At 38.2% G+C, this 24,420-nt stretch overlaps 2 protein-coding genes across 2 annotated transcripts; one reads left to right on the forward strand and one right to left on the reverse strand.

The window, feature by feature from the left end:
* Positions 1-907: 907 nt before the first annotated feature.
* LOC132796687 (uncharacterized protein DDB_G0290301) lies at positions 908-24,387 on the reverse strand. Its single transcript, XM_060807940.1, has 7 exons — positions 24,318-24,387; positions 23,944-24,032; positions 5,446-5,697; positions 3,465-4,173; positions 3,255-3,398; positions 2,276-2,485; positions 908-2,210 (listed from the first exon to the last, which is right to left on the reverse strand). The coding sequence occupies exons 3-7, from the start codon at positions 5,446-5,448 to the stop codon at positions 2,038-2,040; spliced, it is 1,239 nt and encodes a 412-aa protein (XP_060663923.1). The 5' UTR covers positions 5,449-5,697; positions 23,944-24,032; positions 24,318-24,387; the 3' UTR covers positions 908-2,037.
* On the forward strand, positions 7,698-8,548 carry LOC132795875 (uncharacterized). Its single transcript, XM_060806816.1, has 2 exons — positions 7,698-8,283; positions 8,342-8,548. Exons 1-2 carry the CDS (start codon positions 7,797-7,799, stop codon positions 8,380-8,382), a joined length of 528 nt encoding a protein of 175 aa, XP_060662799.1. The 5' UTR covers positions 7,698-7,796; the 3' UTR covers positions 8,383-8,548.
* Positions 24,388-24,420: the final 33 nt, after the last annotated feature.

Here is a 24,420-nt window from a genome sequence, read left to right on the forward strand (position 1 = left end):
TGTGCGACAAATTGACGAAGAGAGAAGCGCAGGAGAATTTACTATCGATTTGCTTCCCTTGCTCTCTCTCTCTCTCTCTCTGTCTCTCTCTCTTGCTCTAATCTATTATCATAATGCTATATTTCAGAAATCTCTTATGCTAAAGTGAAAATCATACTTGTGACATTGTATTTGAATGGCTAGAGCATTGAAGTGTTGCTTGTTTGTGTGTGTCTGTGTGTGTGTGTGAGTGTGCAGAAGGACTCTGACCTGTGGAAACTGACAACAACATTACGCATACGCCCTACAGTCCACAGTCCACAGTTCGACCGCAAAGCAACTCTCAACGCATAGCTCGTTAAGAGGCTATGGGTGTGGTTTTTCTATCTGTGTGTGTGTGTGTGTATGTGTGTGAAGAGATGCTTTCTCTCTTTCCCTGCCTGTGTGTGCGGATGTGTGTGTGTGTGTGTGTGCTCTTGGGACCCCTAATAATTTGCTGGCTGAGCACTTGACTTGCGTCGTTTACATGACCATTAATGTGACTTTTGCCAACGCAGCTGCCTGACTGCCTGCCCGCCGCATGTCCTTGTGGCTGCTGAATGTGCGCCTTGGGAAACAACAACATCAACCGACGACAACTACAAACTGTAGTAGGTAGCCTGACTGACCGCAGTTGGACCAAGCACACGTTGAGAGTGACCCCCGAGTCATTCAATGGTTTGTTGCTTTCATATTGATTGTGACAACAGAAACTGTTGCCTACTTTTCGGCATCCGTCCACTTCACATGCTAATATTTACACAACTATATGAGTGCTCCTTTGTGTGCGTGTGCACAACACAAACACAAACACAAATGTATGGCAATTTATTTTTAAATTACGACAAATTGTTCACAGAGTGTTTCCATAAAAAAGGGTTTCAATTGATGAACGGTTCGTCGTCATCGCCGTTGAGCCCAGGATTATTCCCGCAATTAGCAGCGGGGCCAGCAAAGCCTTTTGGCTAATTAAAAACACACAGACACACACAGAAACAAATTCGTATACCTTTATAGCATTTTATTATAGTATTTATTTTCATATGTATTTCGATTTCAATTTCGTTTTCGTTTTCGTTTGCTGTTTTATTTTTGGGATAAAAATTGTACATTAAATTTTGTTTGGGTAATTCAATTGATGCTGTTTTTGGAGCATAAAATACTTTTGTTATTTTGTTATTGTTTTGTTAAATTAATAAGAAATATGCATGTGTATTTGAATTTATTATTTTGGAAGTAGAGAATTGCTTATGTTAATTAATTAATTAAGTCTTAGCCCAAAAAGTGAAATATTATTATTATAACGCTAAATTTTTGACTATTTTGGTTTCGATTTTTGAGTATTTTTTTTTTTTTGGTAAAAACGCCGCAAAATTGGGCAACAATTTGTTGTATTTCTTTTTATTTATTTTTTTGTGTATCTTTGGTTTTTGGTGGGTGAGTGTTGTTGTTGTTGTTGGTGTGTGGTTGCGTATGTGGTGCAGTTGTGTGCTGTTGGATTTGGTGGTTTATCAATGAAATGTTATTTTTGCAGAGGCGCCTTTGATATGTTTATGTTTTTTTTTTGGTTTTTTTGTGGTTTTTCCTTTTTTTAGTCGAGAAAATATGAGCTAACAACTTGTTATATATAATATTATTTATAATATATCCGTATATATAAAGTAAAGTATATATTTTATAAGTCAAGATGAGTTCAATATCTATATTAATATTATATATGTAAATTTTAGTTGATATTTACGAATTACTTTTGATATCAATTTCAAGAGAGACAAGTAAAGAATTGTAATTGTAAATTGTTGTCATCAAATTGAATTATTATTATTAGTTATTAGCATTAATTTCGTTATGTTTTTGTTTTTTTTTTGTATTTATTTAAATTTCTTTTTGATGCTGCGCCACGTTATGCACATAAAGTAATTGTAAATGTTTTTGTTTTGTGTTTTTGCTTGTTGTTAAGTTTTTCGTTAATTTATTGATAATACTTAAGTGCCATAAACAACGTTCACGCCCCACGCTTCAATCGTAGCTCAGCGATACTGTGGACTTGGGCGTCGGCAGCGGCGATGTGGTGTTCTCCTCCTCATCATCGTTCTCCTGCGAATCCTCTGGCTCGCCAAGTGCGTGGACAAACTCATAGAAGTCGATGCGTCCATCGCCATCCACATCCACCTCCTTGATCATGTCCTCAACTAAGCGAGGAATGGGGAAAATGTTCGAAATATTCATTGATGAAATGGGGGCATAGAATACTTACTGTCCTCTTCGTCGAGATCCTCTCCCAGGCATTGGAGCACTGCCCGCAAATCAGAGGCTGTGATATAACCACGATTGTGCTTGTCAAATACACGGAAGGCATCGCGCAATTCGCGCTCCTCCTGATCCGCTGACGACAGTCCAGATTTATCCTCATACGTCATGTTTGACAATATGTCCACGAACTCCTCAAAGCTAACGTTGCCATCGCCTAAGCGAGGAGGGAGTAGTGAAAGAGGTGGAGGAATAATACAGAGAAGAACGGTATCGAATGTACGAACGAAGCAGATAGCAGAGGGAACCAACTGTATCTCGCTTAACGGCCACAGCTAAGAGCACACAATTAGGCTCTTAATCGCAATACATTTTAAATGAAGCAACATAACAGTTTTCTGTGTAGTATAAGTATTGTTTTTGGCTTTGTATGTGATCATAATGAGAACTGGAATGTGCCCTTAAGTGAATATCTTGTTTAATTGCCACATTGCCGGCTCTTCCCCGGAAAAACTTTAAATGCACCAAAAAATTTTTTTTGTGTTTTTTAACCTTATATTTGTTATTTACATTTTTTGCTTTGCGTGTGGTTATTAAGTGATGTGAAATTTGCCGTTAAGTGAAAAACTCGTTTAACAACAAAATGCAGCTAACAGGGTTTCAATGCTATAATTTGAATGCAGCTATTATCAAAAACAAGAAGAACTATTATATCAACGATATGTTACTAAAAACTAGTGGCAACTAAGCGAATTCTGCTGCCGTTAAGCGAGATATATTTGTGAAATTTGCCGTTAAGTGAAAAACTTGTTTAACAACAAAATTCAGCTAACAGGGTTTCAATGCTAAAATTTGAATGCAGCTATTATCAAAAACAAGAAGAACTATTATATCAACGATATGTTACGAAAAACTAGTGGCAGCTAAGCCAATTCTGCTGCCGTTAAGCGAGATATGTTTGGCAGTTAAATAATAGTTATACGCACCATCCACATCGATCTCCTGGAGCATCTCCTGCAGTTCCTCGACGCGTGCAAATTGCCCCAGCGAACGCATCACGGTGCCCAGCTCCTCCTTGGTTATGCAGCCATCGCCATCCTTGTCAAACAGACGAAATGCCTCGCGAAATTCTACGAGAGATGATGAGGCTAAACTCCTGCTGCAAAAATGTATTTGATTGTTGCCCTGTTACTCACCACGCATTTGACCCTTGGAGATGCAACGACGCTTGTCCAGCGCATCCGTATCCGTCTCACCATGACAAGCATCGACGGCATAGGAGCTGGCACGCTGCGAGAATTGACGTGTTTTCGTTTTGCGTTTGCTCCGCAATGTGTCGCCGCCTCCGCTGCCGTCGCCAGTTGAATGGACTCCTCCATCACCGCCACCGCCACCGCTTACTGCTCGCACACTTAGCGCTGCCTTTGCGGGCGCACGTCGCATGGACAGCTGCTCATAGTCATCGTAGTCCTCGTCCTCATCCTCGTCTTCGTCCTCATCGTAGTCATCCGCCTCGTCGTCGTCGTTGTACTGCTCGTAGACCACTTGATCGGCGAGATTGCGTTGCGCATAGCTGATGCGAGTTGTGCCGCCTGCTTCGCATGAACTCGAATCCGTATCTGCATCGGATGCGTTGGCATGACTCCGTTGTTGTTGTTGCTGCTGATGCTGCTGTTGTGCTGTCGCTTTCTTGCGTTGTCTTTGCCGACGTTGTGTTGTTGTTGCTTGTTGTTGTTGTTGCTGTGACTGTTGCTGTGCTTCACTTGTGCTGTGCTCTGTTTGTGCAGTCAGCTGCTGTTGCTCCTCACCCTGCTGCTGCTGCTGCTCCTGGTCATCATCGTCTGCGCCCGCTGTCGTCATCTGCTCCTCGTCGGGTTCATCACCGCTAAGCGTTGCGTTTCTCGTCTGCACAGCGAGCAACACAGCACAATTGTCAAATGGAAAAATGTGTATTTGAGTGAAAAAAACAAACAAGGGCCCAACGAAAATATATATGTGTGCATATATCAAACAAAAACGATATAAATAGGCAAGAAAACTGAAAAACGAAATGCAAAATATATAATATATTAAAGTTAGAAAAAAAGAGGGAAAAAAATACAGTCAAGTGTGCTTGCAAAAAATATACCAAATCAATGTAACAAAAATATACAAAAATATGCCATAATTTGTATTTGGTATAACAATATACTACTACATTAAAAAGATACCACATTGTATAAAATATACTAAATTGTACACCAAAGCAAAAATGTGACGAAACCTTTATTTGGTTTAATAATATACTACTACATTCAAAATATACTAGAAAGTACAAAATATAGAAGATTGTCAACCAAAGCAATTCAAACCTGGCAAATATATGTTTAAACAAGAAAAAACAAAGTAGAAATATAACAAGTAAGAAAGCTACAGTCGAGTGTACTCGACTGTGAGATACCCGCTACCCATATATATTTTGCGGTATTATTCTCAAAATATACCAAATATACTACAAAAATACTGAAAATATACCAAATGGTATATGTGGTATATCGATATAGTGCCACATTCAAAATATACCATAGACGGCACAATATACCAGATTGTCAGCCAAAGCAACTAAGAAAAAGTATTTCTTTAATAACTTCGACAATTTTTATCTGATCGCAACCAAATTTTCAGGAATCATAACTACTATAGTTATTACTGTATATACAAAAATTATATCTATTATAGTCTCTGAGATCTAGGTGTTCATACGGACATACACACAAACGGACATGGCTAGATCGTCTCGGCTGTTGACGCTGATCAAGAATATATATACTTTATAGGGTCGGAGATGCCTCCTTCTACCTGTTACACACATTTCCTGCCGGCACAAAGTTATAATACCCTTCTACCTTATGGGTAGCGGGTATAAAAACTAAATTAAACCAAAACCAAAACTAAGATCGCCAAATCTAAATTTAAGCAAGCTAAAGTTAAGAACTAGGACCAGCTAGCCTCAACTAGGATGAAGGATGAGCTCATGCTACAAAATTATTGCTTGCTAAGAGGGCATGGCAAAATTCGATGAGAATTTGTGTTTATTGTGTTTGTTTGAAAATTTAATGAATTAAATTAAATGTGAATGTAAATTTCAAGAACTAAAAATCAAAATAATGACATGGCTTTGAATTGGAACAAACTTACCATTAGCTGCCTCAGCTCGCGGGCAATCGTTGAACCAGTTAAAAAACTTATTAACTGCCGTAAAAAGCCGTTTTCCTTCCAATGTGGCGGCCTTTGCTTTGCAATCGATTTCGAATCCTGTTTGTTGATTGCTGTTGCTGTTGTTGTCGCTGCTGCTGCTGTTGTTGTTGTTAATTGCCTGCAGCTTTAATTGTCAATTGTTGGCGCACATGCAAATTTTGCAATTACACGCATTTGCTGTAGCGAGTTGCCCTGTGAGAATGCGAAATGGGTTTGAAATTTGATAATTAAACAATTTGCTCGCTGCATGCAAAATTCAATTGGCGACACACAATCGTTCAATTGCTATTGCTATTTCTATGTGTGTGTGTTCACATTAAATTTCCCTTTCGCACTTTGCATTCATAATTGGCACGTTTCTAATTTCGAGAGGGAACTGGGGGAGAGGGGGCGAGGGGGGCCTCTAACGATTGCTACGTGCCCGCATTCTACGGTTGAGTCAACATTCCATTCGTATTCGAGTCCATTTACCTGCCCATGCTAATCAGGCAGTCATCATGCAAATTTCTCTACTGCTCTCGTAAATGGGCAACACATTTAAAATCGAGAGGGAGTGAGAGAGAGAGAGGACGGGGGAACGTTGACAGTTTTAGAGTGATGTGAATGCAATGAGGATGCCGAGAATGAAGCTACGACGATGGTTGGCTGTCAACCACACAGTTTTAGTGCAGCTAATTTGATGCTTCAATGCAGCTCGTTTTTGGAGAAGGAAGTTCGCATTATCCTCCCACACTCACCAATACCCACACACACACACACACAAAGCACATTTGGCAGCCATAATCATGTTGTGAATCGCATTCGACCACAGTTTGCCAAATGCAGCAATGCTGGGTTTATCGCTGTTTATCTGTTTTATGTGTCCTGTTTATGCGTCTCGAATCACTTTAAAGTTTCAACATTTAAAGATCGAACTATTTGCTTACTCTAATGTTGTTTTACAGCTAGCCTGTGGGCCTTAGACGCTCTTATAAGAAATTTGATTGCTTATTTCAATAAAATAATAATAATAATTGTTTTATAAAAAATTGCAGTGCATTCGTCCAAGCTAAACTTTAAGCTTTATTAACCTCTAAAATATTTGTTTTTAGATTTATTTTTGGTGTTTTGCTTTTCTTTTACTCAATCTAATTTTCGTGTCAATGCAAAACAAATGCTATTTAATAATGCTTTTATTTATTTATTACAATATTATGAAACATCTTTAAATTTGCTATTTACCAACGCAGAAGCATCAGAAAAAAACATTTTTGTCATTGCAATTCATGATTTATAATATTGCCATGTTTCTTTTTAAAATGTTTTTGATCCTTCACTTTTTGACAACAGCGAAAAGCATTGCAAGAATTCTGCTCTTTATTTGCTTCAATATTATATGGCAACAGTTGAAAGTTTTTCTTCGAAATCTTGTATCGAATTTAGCCCTTTCTTTTAGTTGATTACCGTAAGTATTTTAGTCGAAATTGTAATTTTAATTTATCAAGGAGGTTATTTATTTCTATAGATGCTGCTCCTTTATATACTTTGCTTTAATGTTCGAGTGTATTAAAGCAAACTTGATTAACAATAATCATCATTTTTTTTCATGAAATAAATAATCACATTATATGGTGGTCACTTTGTGTAGTTCGATATGCTGTAATGAGTGAGGATTTCATGCTGACTCGCTGTGTCGAATGTTCATAATCTCTGAATCACTCCTTCCATGCCCTTGCTCTCCCTTTCTTCTCAATCTCTCGCTCTCGCTCTCGCTCTCTGTGCATTTTCGAGTCATCCAACAAGTTGTTTTCGAGGATAATCTTCAGTTGCATGTTAAGTCCCGGCTGCTTAGCAGCCTTAGACAATGACTTGGCACGTTCTGTTAATGTGTTTAATCTACGTGACACAACGAAGCCAGCGAGAGTCTTGAGGGGACGCACACACACACACAAACACACACACACACTCAGTTGTGTGGAGTGCTGTAGCTGTCAACGCGTTGCACAGGGCGTATGTGTAATATGCCAAGACTGACAGCCAACAAGCAGCCATAAATGTTGGCATGCTGATTGTGATTGATGTGCTGCCTCTGCTCTCAAGCTCCCTCTACACACTACACACTACACACTACACACTGAGCAGGCTCTGCTTGAATGCCTCAACAGACGTCTGTTTGTTGTTTCATTTTTCTTTTTGTTGTGTTCATTTTACAGTAACTAGCAAAAGCATTCACTTCGATACAATTTCTACTCGTGTTTTTTTTTTGTTTTCGTACTCGCTTTTTATTTTCTTTTTTAATATTTTGCAAAAACATGGAGCAAACGAACAATGTAAAGTTGCTTATCGAGAAGTTCGAGAGCATGAGCATGAGCATGCGAAAAATTCCCATCGCGGACGCTCCACAGGATTGGCATCTGAGCGGAAACAGTGGACGAGTGGCCGAGACAGTTGCCAAATTTGAGCACAATATCTATCCATTTTCGATGCACACAATTGCCAGCAAATCGCGCTGGGATCAGAGCACACGACGCTGGATTCGTGTGCTGAAGGAGAAGATGCTGCTGCATGTGCGTGAGAAGCTGGAGACGCGTGATATGATGCCGGAGGAGAAAGAGGATGAGGAGGAGGACGAGAAGGAAGAGAATCTAGATAAACTCCTTGATCATGTGATGGAGCAGGATCCGCAACTGGACCTTATCTCATGCTTGGACAGCGATGAGCAGCTGCCAACACTGAAAGACATCAACTCTAGTGCCTGCAATATTTCCACTGATGCCAGCTTCACTGATATAACTCTCGGTAATTATTTACAGTAAGAAGGAAAAAGAGAGCACTTTTATTTCTTTCTCTTTCTCAGGTAACAAGAAGTTGCGTTCCATTGAAAGCTGCACTTGGTAATCTTCGCAAATTGTCACTGGGATTCTTTAAAATGAACCAATCGAAATTTAACGCATAAAATGGCCGCCACGATTTTTAATTTTATATACCTTTGGCATCATCGTGTACAAATTTAAGTATTTATATATGGTATGTGCCAAATGCATCGCTCTCTAGAGAAACAACAGCCAGCGAAACTTTAATGAACTTTGTGTCAAGATGGGTAAAAAAGTGCACTGAAGTGAAAGGCATTAAGCATATGAAAGCAGGCACGAAACTATTAGTTCTATGTGGTTGACTAGCAGATACTCTAGACATTGCTTTGGTTGCGTCTTCTGCGGTTAAAGTAAACTCGAATTAGTTTTTGCTGTTGCTAAAACTAGCTAAGATTAAGTGCTAAAACTAGCTAGAGCATAGAATTAGGTAGAGTTTTTCAATTGCCAAAATTTTATTAGAATTTCGACTAGAAATTATATAAATTTTTCTATGGCTAGAATTGTAGAACTAGTCTAAATATACGTATACTTTAATGAAAGTATATATTTTTTGATCATAAATATAGATATATTTAAGACTAACAATTGAGTATGTTAAGTTATTAATAATGAATTCTACCTTTAATTTAGAATTATAATGCTTACAAAATACCCCATTTACATTTTTATAGGGTAGCTGCACAAAAACTGCAGCAAACTGGAATGGCATGCATTGCATCACTCTTCAGTATGCTATAAAATATCCAGCAGAAAAAGTGAAATGCAGACACAGGCAAAAATGGAAATAGGAAGGAATTGCAAAAAGGAGAAGAGCGGGAGAGAAAAAATAGAAGGAGGAGAATTCGCAAAGATGTTGGCAATTTTTCGGCTCGTCTGGCATTTTTTCCCTCTCCCTCTCTCTCTCTCTCTTTTTGTCTCTTATTTTTGTTGTTGGCTGTGGGTCAATGTTAAATTGCATTTCAATTGGTTGTGCGCACAATTTGCAGCATATTTCACTTCGCAAACATTTTTGCCACCTCGCCAGAGGATGCTGCAGGACATCATCATCATCATTATCATCATCATCATCATCACAAGCCTGAGCATCATTATCAGCACACACAATAAAATGCCTGCGTGCATCCCAAAGAGCGGAAGGATGTGACCAAACATGGTTTCACATGCAGCAGCAGCAGCAGCTGTTGCCCGGAGGAGCGAGAGGCGGCGGGGGCGGGGGGTAACCGCAAAATAAATGGCCACAAGGAAGTGCAGTGTGAGAAGAGTCGAGTCGAGTCGAGTCGAGTTGAGTCCATGGTCGAGAGGTCAGATCCAGGCGACACAGACGAAAGGTGACAGATTTGCCAGGCAACAGCATGCTCAAGAAATTTCATATTTATTTTCACTTCGCGCTGCTGCCAACGATAATAATGATGATGATGCTGATGCTGTTGATGTTGCATGATTATGATGCATTCGCATAGACGAACACCAAATAATAATTATCATGTTGGCCGCAAAGCTGTCAAAAAAAGAAAAACTAAAAATATATCTAGAGTTTAGTGTTCTGCACTCTGCAATGTCTGCTATCTGTTTTGAATAACAGTAAAACAGTATGGAAATATACTAAATTCATATATCGAAAAAGTACAAAAATAAACATACCAAAAGCTATTTATCGTATAACGACATACAAAATACAAAATATATGAAATTTTCAGCCAAAGCAGATATTAATATACATATGTATATATACCAAACAAAATCTATATTTGGTATATCGCCATACACTTGGAATATACCATAGAATATGGTATCGAAAAAGTACAAAAATAAACATACCAAAAGCTATATATCGTATATCGACATACATCTCAATACAAAATATGTATATGAAATTTTCAGCCAAAGCAGATATTAATATACATATATGTATATACCAAAATCTATATTTGGTATATCTCCATACACTTGGAATATACCATGGAATATGGTATATTGGAATGAGATTGTAAGCCAAAAAACAATTAAGACCCGATAACAGCAATCATTGTTTACCATTATAAATGATTTTCTAAATAGCTTCAAAGTTTTTTGTCTATAGTTTTTATTCGTAAAAACAAACGGAAATAGCTATCTTGCGTATATATGTATATAAAAATACTTTATGGAGTCGATGGACCTGTTACACAAAATGATAATACCCTTCGAACCGATGGGTAGCGGGTATAAAAACCTCTGAGGTACTTTGCATTTATTGCGCTGATTCTCGACGATTAAATCATTATTATGATGATGATGATGATGTTGATGATGATGATGGCCATGTAACAGCAACTTTTAACTCAGCTCAGCTTGCAATTCCAATTTGCATTTCACACCTGCCCACACTCACACACACACACACACACATACACAGACAGAATTTTCACCTTTAGGTGAATTTTATGACAACGCTGCCAAAAACAACAAAATATTCAGCTCTCTGTTGTCGGCGTGCTGGAAAAGTTGTCAGGCAAGTGACATGAAATAAATGAAGACATCGCTGACATGCCACTCCCCCTTCCGCTCCGCTCCACATTGTTTCCCCCGCCCACGGTCCCTAACTAACACCCTGACACTTGCGCTGTCAGCCCTAATGCGCTTTGCATAACTTTGTCAGGCGGCAGTTGATTTGTTTATTAGCAGCAGCAACTCGTCGAAATTGAAGCCTGCTGGCTGAAAGTTGCCCGTTGCAAGTTGCAAGTTGCAAGTTGCAAATGGTAAGTGGCAAGTTGATAGTTAAAGCCAGCTGCACACGGCGGCTCAAACTTCAATTTCAACTTCAACTGATGTGCACTTTGATAAATGAAATGAAAAGTTGAAGCGCAAAAAAATAGTTGTGCACTGCACTTTGAAGAGTTGCAGCTGTAACGCGTTCTTGCAACACTTGCCGCCTCCCATTATGATATCAAAGTGAATGCGAAACTCTTTAATTTCGATGGCAAACGAAATCAGCGGAATGCAGCTTGCTGCAGGTTGCATGCCACATGCAGCATGTCGAATGCGGTTGACCACAGCAGAGCGCATGTGTGTGAGTGTGAGTGTGTGTTGCGCCACAACCGCACGAATATCACACGAATCGCAGCAGGCAGTAAAAAAGCCACAACTGTTTTTGGCGCCCATTTTATTGTTTAATTTCAATTGTTGAGGCGCCGTCGTCGTCGTTGAAATGGCGGAAAGGATGGGCTATGACCACAAAGTAGTAAATCAGTTAGCGATTTTTGCAGCTGCAACATTTGTAGGTCCCATTTGCTGCTAGCAAATGCTTATGGTTGTCATACTTGGCGTATGCGTAATTTTGCACTGCGGAGCAGTAGAGAAGAGAAGAGCCATGGCATAAAACCGAAAATGTAAATATGAACGCAGAAAAGTTTACGCATTTCCAACGCATAAATCACACAAAAACAAACGGCAGCAAAAACACAAATAACAACACGAAAAGCGCGTGTGTGTGTGTGTGTGTGTGTGTGAGTGTATGTGTGGCACAACTTTTGTGGGTAGCGCCCTCGAGGAACGCCCAGTTTCAGTGTGCAACACGTAAATTTTGGGGCATAAAATTTTAACAACTCGAGCGAAGCACAAAACAAAGCCAAGTAAATAAAACAATGTCCATGCTCATGTGAATCGTCCTCTCTCTTTCATACACTCTATCTTTCCCTCTCTCATTCTCTCTGTCTTTCTATCTTCTCCTCTCTCTATCTTTCCCTCTTCATCTTGCTGTACGCGTGGCATACTAAGTTGTCTTTGTACATGGCTGGCCGGGTTGGAATTCCTTCCTCGACCAACAAAACTTAAAAACTTCATTCAAATACAAAAAAACGAAATAAAATCAATGATTTTTTCTTGACAAACAAACGTAATGAAGTAAGTCCCTGTAAATATTATTTTACATTCTAATTGGAACTCAAATGTAAACAATTTATCTCAATAAAAAACTGTATTATTAAATATAGTATATTTGTATACCAAATAATTATTTCCATATTAAACAAATTTTAAAATGACATTTAATTTAAGTTATTAAACAGTTTTAAAAGTTTAATATGCCAAATAATTAATTTTTGAAATTCATTTAAAGAAAAAATTGTAATATTGTATTTAAATAAACTTATTAAGCTATCTGCTTTTGTTACCCCACAATTTTGTGGTATTTTTCATTATTATTCGTTATTTAACAAATTTGCATTTAATTGCATTTATTTAGCCTGAAGTTGTTTCTACATTTTTTAGCCAATTTTTTGCCACTTGTTCCAAGTTTAACTTTCATTATTACTTCAATCAATATTTAAATGTATGCCATATTTTACTTATGAAATTTATTAGTTCTACATTATTTTAAAGCCAGTTGAAGACACATAAAAACACTCGCATTGAATTCTCCATTCACAATTGTTGCTTGCTTTCCCTCACACACATTTGACATGACGCCCTGCAGCAAGTATTTTACTATCTACAAACAAAATGGACAGCAAATACGAACAGCATATCTAATGATAAATGTAATCGAATGTGAGTGTATGTGTGTGTGTGTGTGTGTGTGTGTTGCTGGATTTATGTGTCAGATTATGACATTTGTTGCATTGTCCTTCAGCCGGTTTATTTACAGCAGCAAATGCAACCGTATAGAAGTGACGAGTATTGCTTTTATCTGTTTGTGACATCGACACAGAGGTTGAGTAATTGACCTCTATTCAACTGCCAATAATTAATATGCAAAACTTTGTTATAAGGGCGTGAAAATGTATGTCAGGCAGTTTCCAACTCTAATTTGTATTCGAGAATTAATATTTTAGAAGGGTATTATTAAGTTAGTAGTTTTGAATGCCTGCTGCAATAGGATCTTAGCTGAGAATCTGGAATATTTAGTACTCTATGTGACATATATTTTAAATGCAATACTATATCAATATATTTAATTTATCCTTTTAAATGGGTAGCGGGTATGTCACAGTCGATTACACTCAACTGTAGCTTTCTTATTTATTTTATTTTATTTTCAAATATTTCTTATATGTGTTTTTTTCCTTTTTTACAGTTTATGCAAATTTTACATATGTAAATAGTTGCCTTCTTTCCGACTATTTATGCAGTTTATAAAATTTGATAAAAAAAAAGGGTAGAGTATTGTTTTAGTGTTATAACAAGTAAGAAAGCTACAGTCGAGTGTACTCGACTATGAGATACCCGCTACCCATTTTGAATAAAAGAAATATATTTTGCGGTATTTTTGTCAAAAAATACCGAATATACTGCAAAAATACTAAAATTATACCAAATGGTATATTTGGTATATCGATATAGTGCCGCATTGAAAATATACCATAGACGGCACAATATACCAGATTGCCAGCCAAAGCAACTCAGACCCCTAGTAAGTAGGCATTTTTGCCCATACAAAAGTATTTCTTTAATAACTTCCACAATTTCTATCTGATCACAACCAAATTTTCAAGAATCATAACTACTATAGTAATTATTGTATATACCAAAACTCTCGCAACTCTAACTTTAAAATTAGGCTTGTTATTCGGTTTTTTTTTTATTTGCGGGGGCGGAAGTGGGTGTGGCAAAAATTTGAAACAAACTTGATCTGCGTGCAAACATAACAAATAATGTCGAAAAAAAATTATAGCTTTATCTCTTATAGTCTCTGAGATCCAGTGTTTCATACGGACGGACGGACAGACGGACAGACGGACATGGCTATATCGTCTCGGCTGTTGACGCTGATCAAGAATATATATACTTTATAGGGTCGGAGATGCCTCCTTCTACCTGTTAAATACATTTCCTGTCGGCACAAAGTTATAATACCCTTCTACCCTATGGGTAGCGGGTATAAAAACCAAACTCAAAGTGTCTTTACTATTAAAATATTATACTATATTATATAATTCTGCTCGAGGTTTACTTTCAATTTATATAGTCGATTAATGGTATTGCATGTCTGTCACTTTCACTTGCAATAGCAACCAATGCACTCAATAAATCTGAGTGTTCAACGCTTCGTTTTCAATAGCCAGCAATTCAGAGCAAGACTAAACTAAACCAACTGCAATCAAAGTAGTGCAAGTTAAGTTAAGTTCCCTTGGCAGCAGTCGTAGTCAGTGCACATATCGCAAAGGCAATTTTGTTTTCAGCTTTCAGCTGGAACGCACAATTAGCCATTCGCAAAGAAAAAGTTGTCGAAAACTTTCATTTGGGACTCTTCTTTGTGCATTTCACATTCCACATTCAACATTCTCAATTCCGTGCTCTGTTTGCAATTGCAATAAAATTCTTTAGGAGAGAATTGCGAACACAAACTGAAATTGCAAGTTTTTGCGGCAGCTAAAGGCACAAGGGTCAAGGCCAGCTTCGTTTATTAAATGCTCAGTATATCATATATAGTAAATATATTGTAAAGACGACATGAAGCTCAGTACTTGGTCATCGCCTCATGTTTAATGGCAATGGTCTCAGCCACACGTCGTCCATTGATCAGCAATGTGAGCACCTTGGCCACCTTCTTCTTCTTTACTGGCAACTCCGATCTTTCTCTTTCGCTCACTTTTCTTGCCTGTGTTCCTGCCCCATTGCCAGTCAGCTGTTCGAACATCTTAATCAATTGACGCACATTGCTGGGGCGAGTTTCGGAATTAGACATGATAATTTTGTTTGGAATTTGGCTAAACTTCTCTGTCTCGTATAATACGCAAAACAAATTAAAAGATACGTGCAATTTTGATAGACTCTATAAAACAGAAAATATACTACTTTATTTATTACGAAGTATGCATTTAACAATTTTTGAAAATGTACTATAACTTTACTTGAAAACGACTACAAAAAGTTCAACGCCTGCCAACGATTTCACAACATTTAATTTGCTTTTGAAATTTACTTTCGTTTCGCCTGAACAATCAATAGTTGAACAATATTTACGCCCATGTCTAGACCTCTTGAAATAAAAATAAAAAGAAAGCTTTACTTTGGATAGAGACATGAACAAATTTATGGGATAATTGACAACAAGACTTTTCTCGATTTCATCGATTTAAGTCCTTGTGCTTTAATTTAAAACAAAACACAACTCGTTGCTTGAAATCATTGAAGTGTAATTCATATGTTGAGTCAGCTTATTTGTGGCTGATAGAAAATCGTTGCTTTACTTGCCAACAACACAAACAGCAACAAAAAAAAAAAGGTAAAATGAAAGGAAAATAAATAAATGAAAATTGAGCAAAATTGGGTAGAGGTTGGGCTGAACTGATCTGGAATGGCCAAGCTACATTTTATTTAATTTTACAACTTGTTTTCCACAGATATTTTTCCATTTGTGCTGGGCAAATTGCAAAATTGCCGAGAGCGAAAGAGTGCAAGAGCAATTATAAATAATTTAATAAAGGACAATTCAATAGTTTGAAATGGCTTTGACATATTTATTTCCACTTCATTTACAGCTATCAATTGTAAATAACAATTACCAATTCATCGCCATCCCTCCTATTGATTCGGTTTGTTTTTGTGTTCTGTTGTGTAATCCAATTATTGAATGGTGGTAATTGTTATGTAACGCGAAATTGCTTTAAACAAATTTCCATTTAGAGCACTTTAATGAAAAATATAAAAGCATAAACATTAAAGTTCAATAAGCAATAAGTGAGTAAGTAAATCTAATTGACGGAATAAGTAGCTTCTATATCCCCGAACAGAATCAGCGTGCATTAAAAACACAGTTTTTCATTTTAAAAAACTAATCGAAATGAATAAAAAATTGAAAAAACAGAGTGAGTTAAAAGTAAAAGAAAATTAAAAGCATACAAGTGTTTAACAGTGTGTTTAAGCTGTTTAGTTGTTTTTTTATTTATTTAGTTTTTTCTTTGTTTTTGCTGCACAGCACTCAACAATTACAACAGTTCACACTTACTACTACAAAAATGTTATGTGTACCGTCAGCAAACTTTACTCTGTCTCAGTTTCTCCCTTTTACATGCTATCTCTGCTCTCTCTCTCTCTGTGTTTTGTAGCTAAGCACCAGGCATTAATTTATAATAAATTACACTTAAAGTTAACTAAATGGTGCCAACAAATGGCAAATTATGTGAAGGGCCGTTTGCAAGGGGGAGCATGAGGAGGTGTCTGCTTCAGATGGGTAGTCAGAACATTTAGAACATTAATACACACTACGAACACTCGAACACACACACACACACACATACACAAACACATTTAAGCGCATACAGACACACACGTTGCTTAAAGGGCTTACAACAACAACAACGGCAGGCAGAAGAAAACTAAACGGCAAAACAACGAAAAAAAAAATATAAAAACTTTTAAGCATTGCGCCGATAAAAACGATAGACTAGATTGTACCCTTTGAATATACGCAGGTTTTGATTTGTTTTAAATTATAATATGCTGCTGTCATCAGCTTCCTAATCCCAATAACAACAAAATCAATCAATATTTGCAAAGCTGTGCAAATAAATTTATAGAAGTATTCGAATTGCATTCTGCACTTTAATTTCTTCTCTAAATAAGTATATGAAAAATCATTGCATACTTTTCAGCGCACTTTAAAGTGCTCTGCAAAAATGACGTATACGTAATTTTAAATAAACGACCAAATACTTTAGACATCTATTTTGATGGAAACTAATGTCATATCATTATATATCATAAAATGAATTAAAAATTATTATTAGTATCATTAAATCAAATCTGCTTCAATCGTAACTGTTTTTGCTATGTCGATCACTATCGAAATTAACACACTATATATACCCGCTATGCTGTGGAGTGCAGTGCAGGGTATAGAGTAAAGGGAACCCATCAAAACTTTGTCGCTCTTGTTGAGCTGACTTTACATATGTTAGAACACACAAACATCTATACTATAGTGAATGCTATATTCATGGCTGTGTCTGTATATCCATGTGTGTGTGTGTGTGTGCCTGCTGTCCCTTTATGGAAGCTGAGCGTTGCCTTTAAGCCTTTTATTTGTCGACGTCACAGTGTAACCGACAGTGGCTTACAACCTGCACCGCTTTCCCGCTGCCAGCAAAACTTTTCCACACACACACACATGCACAGAGAGAGAGAGAGAGATAGGGAGAGAGGGAGAGAGAGAGTGAGATACAGTGAAAGACATTTCTGGATTTGCATTTTCCGCGCCTCATCTATTTTACGTATTCATCGCCTTATTTGCATGCGTTTTATTCTTGGCTCGTTATTTGTTGTGCACACACACACATACACACACACACACGCACACACATTCAAAAGCAACACAAAGTTATGTCCTTTTTAGTCCCTCGTTTTTTTGTTGTTTTGCTTCATTTTTTCTTTTTTTTTTATTACACTTACAAACTGTCAGGCTTTTGGCAAGTGGATTTGTCGCGTCACATCGCAAAAAGCAGCAGAAGAGCAGAGCAGAGCAGAGCAGAGAACCAGCAGCAAAGAGAAACACAACAGAATGAATACTCGCTCGGCACATGAATGTTTGCAAATGCTCACGAGTGGCTTATTTTGATGTTGACATTTATGTGCACTTGTTGGCCGGAGGAGAGGAGAGGAGAGGCAAACACCGAAAAAGAGAGATCAAACGGAACGAAGTGCTACTTGTTGGCTCACAAGTATCTTGACTTCTCTTGACGTTCTTGAGTTGCCAAAGAGAGAGAGAAAGATAGCACCAATTTTGGTCGATTTATTGTGAAGTATATCAAAATGGATTGCAATCATATTCATAATTGGAATTCATGATTGCCTCCTTACACTATTTCTTGTTGCAGTCTAGTTCGATTCAATTTTGTTTCAAATCATTTAATGCCAACATTATGAGAAATAGATTTTATAAATCAGTTTAAACATAAATCCAACAATAAGATCACATAAGTGAGAGCGTGAGGTTAGCGTGAACTTTCCTTTTGCAGACGCCTGCTATAAGATAGCGTTACCACTTTAATCGAGTCCATGAAACGGTCCATACACTGGATGAGGCAACGCTCTTCGTATTTGGTCAGTGAGACGCTTGGCTTCTCAACGCATTTCTTAAAGCAATTCACGGTGATCTTCTTGAGCATTTGCTGGGCATTGGCCAGAGCAATTTCTTGTCGAATTTGGTTGATTTCTGGCTCATCATTTTTCATTGTAATTGCTCTTGTTTTTGTGGATTTTTTGTGTTATCTTTCTAGTTTTGTGTTAGTCAAAAAAATATGTCTCGTTTGTTATGAGTATTGATTGAATTGTCTGAGCAAGCTCAGCTGTTGTTAGAGCATAAATTCAATTAACTTAACTCTCTCTTTTCTTTTACGAATTCAGAGCAATTTGAATCATTTCTTATGCATGCAAATCTCAACGGACTCAAAGTGCAGTTCAAAGAACAACCTTGGCAAATCGGCATCTGCATTCCGTTTAGTATCTGCCGATACTAAGAGTAATAATAATAGACAGGAAATTGTCATTTCCCTGTCGCACACTGACATCTGAAGACTGACGACTGACATCTGACTTGTGACTTGTGACTTCTCTGACAAAACAAACTCAGCGACAGCAGCCAGCATCGCCATGGGGTGCAAAGCAGTCAGCAAATATGATTACCTGTTACATTGACAGTTATTACCCTTGGTAAGTGAGGTGAAGTGCGGTTGACTGAGTGCCTCGTTGAGCCATATAACAATTGAACCTGGGTTGAAACTCTCAGTCAAACTCATAAGCAGACCAAAATACTCACACTCAAGATACGTAATCGATTGTTTTCATGGGTGGGATCATAATGTTGACTGAGAAATACCCTGTTTACAGTATGTTGGAGATTCCTATAAAGTATTTTGCAGTGATATTTTAAGAATTTATTAAGCTATTATAAATAATATGTATTTCTAGATACTAAAGATGTAAACGCTTCATTTATATAGCATTAATATTTTTTTGGAGTTTCTTGTAATCTAGAAATCTATTAAAGTATGTTCCCAACATTGTTTGTTGCTTACTTTCCTTACAGTATTCTTTATTTTGTATTGTACAATCATTTTGCCAATAAAGTGCTCTCAAAAGTAAATAAAAGTAACCCATGGTAAACATCTTTATGCAGGCAGTGAGTTTTTCTCTGTGCAGATTAGACGCTTAATGTATTTTCCCTTTAGAGCACATCGAAATGAACTCAATGTAATGTGCATAGCACAGTTTTTGGGCTGAGGATTCGCATTAAACACACTTCGTAAGTGGCATTCGAAAACGTTGGCCTGATAATCCAAACAAACAGCCAAAAGCTGAGCTGGGCCTTTTGTTTGTCTTGCGCATTACAAAGATGATGAGATTTTCTTTTTTAATAGATAAACATTTTATGGGGTTTGCCTTGACTTGGCTTGAGAATCCATTGGATATATGCATAGATAGTATATATGTTTATCGATTGCGGGCAATCTATAAATTTAACTAAACCAAAATTGTCAGCTAACCACGCCCACTGTTTGCTGCAACCAGGGGCCAGAGTAATCTAACCGCTGCTTCCACTTCTACTTCCACTTCCGCTGCTTATTCCTGTGACCCGTCCCTCTCTCTCCCTTTGCCTTGTGCCTTGTGCCAGGGTCAGGTCTTCGTTAGCCACTTGGATTACACTTGGCCAAAATTTTGTCGTATGTTTCGCTTATTTTGTTGTCGTCGTTCTTGTTGTTGTTGTTGTTGTTTTTGCTGTTTTTGCTGCTGCATTTTTTGCAAAAGGCAGTTCGTTATTGTTGTTGTTGTTGTTGCTGTACTTGCTGTTGCCAAACGACGCGCACACAATGGCAGGCAACATTGTGGACGAGGAGAAGGGAGAGAAGAGAGCGGGTGACGGGTGACGGGTTACGGGTGGCAAGGGGATTGCCTGCCACATGGACATGCAAGGCCATGATGCTCAGTTTGCAACAAAGCTCCCTCGCAAGTCGCACCCTGCAAGCCACCCGCTTGACACTTTCACTTCCCCCCTCCACCCCTCGCGTGCCCGCCCTCACATGCCCCTTCGCAGCACTTCGAGTCCGTCATTGTGTTGCAGTTTTTGCGCTTTTGTATACGTAACTGCCTGTCGCAATTTTCGGGGGCGAGCAGCTGCTGCTGATGCTGATGCTCACCTGGACAGCCAGACAGCGAGATGTGATATAGGATATGGGATATGGGATATGGGATGCTGGCAGATATGGGATATGGGATATGCGAGATGTTAGCTGGGTGACAGTTGACAGCTTATGCACGTATTGCATAACACACACACACACACAGAAAAGGATAACCTAGAGCAGATCAGCTGCAACAACAACTGTGCTCAACTCTGAACGGGATTATAGCTACTATATCAATTTCTCTTCTCAGCTCTTTTTTGGGTTGCATCAATGTAAAGTTATGCACTTAATCAACTTGATGATGCCAAAAAAGTGACGACGAGTGAGCTGTAAAGAAGGAAGGAAGAGGGAGAGAGGGGGGAATGAAGGGAAACAAGCGGAAGGACTAAAAGTATCTCATGTGAAAAGTTTTTGCAGTCATTTGTTGTTGCTGCTGCTGCTGCTGCTATAGAAAATTTTTCTACTTTGCTGCTTTTCAGTCAGTCAAGTGAAATATTTGTTGCACGCCAGAGAAGCTGACAGTGTGTGTGTGTGTGTGTGCAAGTGTAAATTATGCAGTCTGAAGAAACTTGCTACATGATCCAATTCATTAAATGAAAATTATATTTATGATTTAAATTGCATTTTCGCCCGCTTGTCAGTGACAGGCAAATTGTCCCCAGACACTCGCTCTCCTCCACTACTGCTGCTGCTGTGTGTGTGTGTGTGTGTGTGTGTGTGTGTGTGTGCGGGCTGTGTGTGTGTGTATGTGTGTGTGTGTGTGCGATGCGTAGCTGCTGCAACACAAAGCAATATCATTTTGATTCAGATTAAGTGCCATTTTCATATCTTCAACATGAAATCAGCTTAAAGTTTCTGCTTTTGCTTCGACTTCAACGCAACTCGATTTTGAAATACCCTATTAATTCTTGTTAATGCTTTGTAATGTAAAAGAAATGTAAATTCGAAATGCATTAATTTGCAAAAGAATTTCTCAAATGGGGCCGCAAATCGGTTTAATTTAGTCAAGTTATTTCTCAGAAGCGTGCAGCTTGTCATTGGATATGCCCTGATGCCATTACGAGTATGGCATATATATCCGACGCTAACCGATTGGTATGCAATTAACTGTAATCAAAGCTGGAAAGCTTTTGCTGAGCTGCCACCGCTCTGTGTGTTTTTAAATCAAATTGAATCCTCGCTTCTTACTTCTTACTTCTTCCTTCCTTCCCATTTCTCCTGTATTCGCGAGCTCAAAAATCAGCGTGCCACTTTTAAGGTTGAAAGCATTTTGTGTCCCTCTTCCCCCTAAATTTGACATCAAGATACGCGAGGTTGAAGGTTCTCATTCCCTTGGCTCTTGCCAACAGACACCAAAACCAAAAAAGGTCTGAGTTGCTGCCCAGCAGCACTCAGGCTCAGGCTCAGACTGCGACTGCGACTTTCAAAGCTATGCGAGCGGCAACCCACAAGCATCCCAAAGAAACTGAGCAAACAAATTTAATAAGCGTAGCAGGCAACAACAACAACAACAACAACAACAGCAACAGCAATAAGACGAAGTGGCAGATGAGCAGCAAAGGCAAAGTTTCAAGTGCGGCCACGCCCAGTGTTTTGAGTGGTGCCAAATTCAACCACCGCCTCCGCCTCAGCCCCCTTCTCCTTTCATCTGCCTACCCGCCACGCGATTCGCCATGTGCGTCATTTCATAATCAAAATACATTCGTAAATTTAGCGGAAATTGTTTTTGTTTTGTTTCACAAAGTCAACGGCGATGGCAAAACACACAAGAAAGCCGCCAAGTCTTAGCGGCCAGCAGCCAAAAAAGCTGAGCTGAAAAGAGGAGAAAAGAAAGCGGCGGCAGCAATAATAACAATTGAAAAAGGTTGCCAAGGGTGAAGGCAAAAGGCTGAGCGCTAAGAACCATTTTCATGTTCTTATGCCTTGCAAATTGCAAAATGAATGAACAAAAGTGACCTAAAGCCGATTGACACACAACTGATTGGCATCTTTTTGAGCTGGCAGTTGCCAGTTGCCATTTCCATTTCCGCTTCCGTTTCCGTTTCCGCTTTTCATTGCAAACTGACAAACTGCCAAGAAGCAGCGTCTGACGATCACAGCTCCTCTAATGCCAGCTACTCCTATTTGTCATTGGCAACGGTCTCTCACTCTCCTCTTTTTCTCTCTCTCTCTCACTCTCACTCTCCTCAGCTATTTGTCCCTTTTGCAGATGATTAATGCGACAGGCATTTGAGTGTCATGTAATTGCTTTGACCAAACAACTCTTAACTACACGCACCTCACTCACACACACACACATACACATACACGAACAAACAAAATGAAAACAAGCTACACTCATATCTCTAGCTCTAGGCATTTCGCATTTCCGGTCGCCATATCTATTTTGTTAATTGCTTCCGTTTGCCAAGCTGCTCGATTTCGTTTTGTTTATTGCCTGACTTTTTAAGTCCTTTGCTGCTGCTGTTGCATTAATGCATTAAAAACGAAAAACACAGCAAGAGTTCAAAGCACTAGTTTGTTTATTTTTCATTTTGTCAAGGACATTTTGATGTATGTGTGTGTGTGTGTTTGTTTGTTGATTCACACAACTGTGAAAAGAAATTGTTGTGGAACCTTGACAAATACACATGTCGCATCTCTTTTGGGGGGCGAAGCTAAGTTCAAGCACAACTGAAAGACTAAAAAAACGAAAAGGAAAAACGCTGAAAAGGGAGCACACACAAAAAACACACATTCGTTTCTCGAATCTCCCATAAGTATGCTACAAAAAATGTATTTTCTTTTTTTTTTGTCCCAAAAGTCGACCACCTTGGTACTAACTGTTAAGGCTGGCAATTAACACGATAACTGATTGTACTTCAGCAGCCAACAAAAATCTCTATATAATACATTATACGGACATTGCTTGGGTTTAATTTTTAATTACGGGACTTGTGGCTACAAATTTTTCTGTGGTAGCATTCCAGCTAATTGCCTATTTCTCTTCTTTTATTTTTTGCCTTTATGGACTTTGTTCTCCAAGTCGAGGCAAAAGATTTGTGGTTTTGACAGCTACCGAGAGTAAAACTTTTCAATTTAATAAGTCCGCAAATAATTAACTTTTTGGGCTTTGACATCGAGTCAAAAACCTTTACAGCGCCTCATCAAAACGAGGCCCGGAAAAAACAGAAAACAGTAGACGAGAGACCCAAAACGTTTTTCTACCAATTCAACATATGTACATATGTAGCAAACATATTTATTTCATATTATGCCCCCAGGGAAACTTAAATATTTATACATTTTGACGAACGTGTTGTGCCGTAACGTTCTCGATACGTAAATAAATATTTATGTGTGTTTTAGCAGCCCTATTATTTTCTTATTCTTATTATACATATTTAATATTTACTCAAGCGAGAAAATATCCACATCGTTTGAAATTTGAAATTCGAAATATTAACAGAAAGCTTCGATCATATTGATGAGTAACTGTGACTTACCTTCAAGTTAACGATGAAACAAACTGTATTGATACGTCAACGATTTCTATATTATATCTTCAGATTCACGTGCTGCTCTCTCTCTCTCTCTAAAAAAAAGGAGTTACAAAAACAATAACAATTATACATAAATCAGCTGTATAGAGTTTACTAGGTCAAAAATGCCGCACAACACTGCGTATGCAGCAAATTTCAACTTCGCTTTTCTTCTCTTTTTCGTTGTTTATCTTTGTCACGTTTACTTTCTCGTCCCACTCACAAAAGCAAGCACTTAAAAAAAAATAAATTGGTCAAGTTTTTGTTTATCTCGGCCGTCTTTCGTACGTGTGCAATAAGCAAAGCACTTCGAAATATCTGAAATTCGTTGAACTCACAACAAAAACTGCATCACACTGGGCTCTTCACGGAAAACAACCAAATGGACGCGTCCAAGGATGACAAGCAAACTAACTGTCAATACGGCAAACTTGGCTGATG

This window comes from Drosophila nasuta, chromosome X, assembly GCF_023558535.2.
Source record: "Drosophila nasuta strain 15112-1781.00 chromosome X, ASM2355853v1, whole genome shotgun sequence".
NCBI lineage: Eukaryota > Metazoa > Arthropoda > Insecta > Diptera > Drosophilidae > Drosophila > Drosophila nasuta.

Excerpts from the sequence above, each read along its gene's own strand:
- LOC132795875 (XM_060806816.1), top strand. The coding sequence starts at position 7,797 with ATGGAGCAAACGAACAATGTAAAGTTGCTTATCGAGAAGTTCGAGAGC. Across the intron at positions 8,284-8,341 it reads CTTCACTGATATAACTCTCG|GTAACAAGAAGTTGCGTTCC; the intron begins GTAATTATTTAC and ends TCTCTTTCTCAG.
- LOC132796687 (XM_060807940.1), bottom strand. Across the intron at positions 3,399-3,464 it reads CTCCAAGGGTCAAATGCGTG|AATTTCGCGAGGCATTTCGT; the intron begins GTGAGTAACAGG and ends CATCTCTCGTAG. Across the intron at positions 2,486-3,254 it reads CCAGGAGATCGATGTGGATG|GCGATGGCAACGTTAGCTTT; the intron begins GTGCGTATAACT and ends CTCCTCGCTTAG.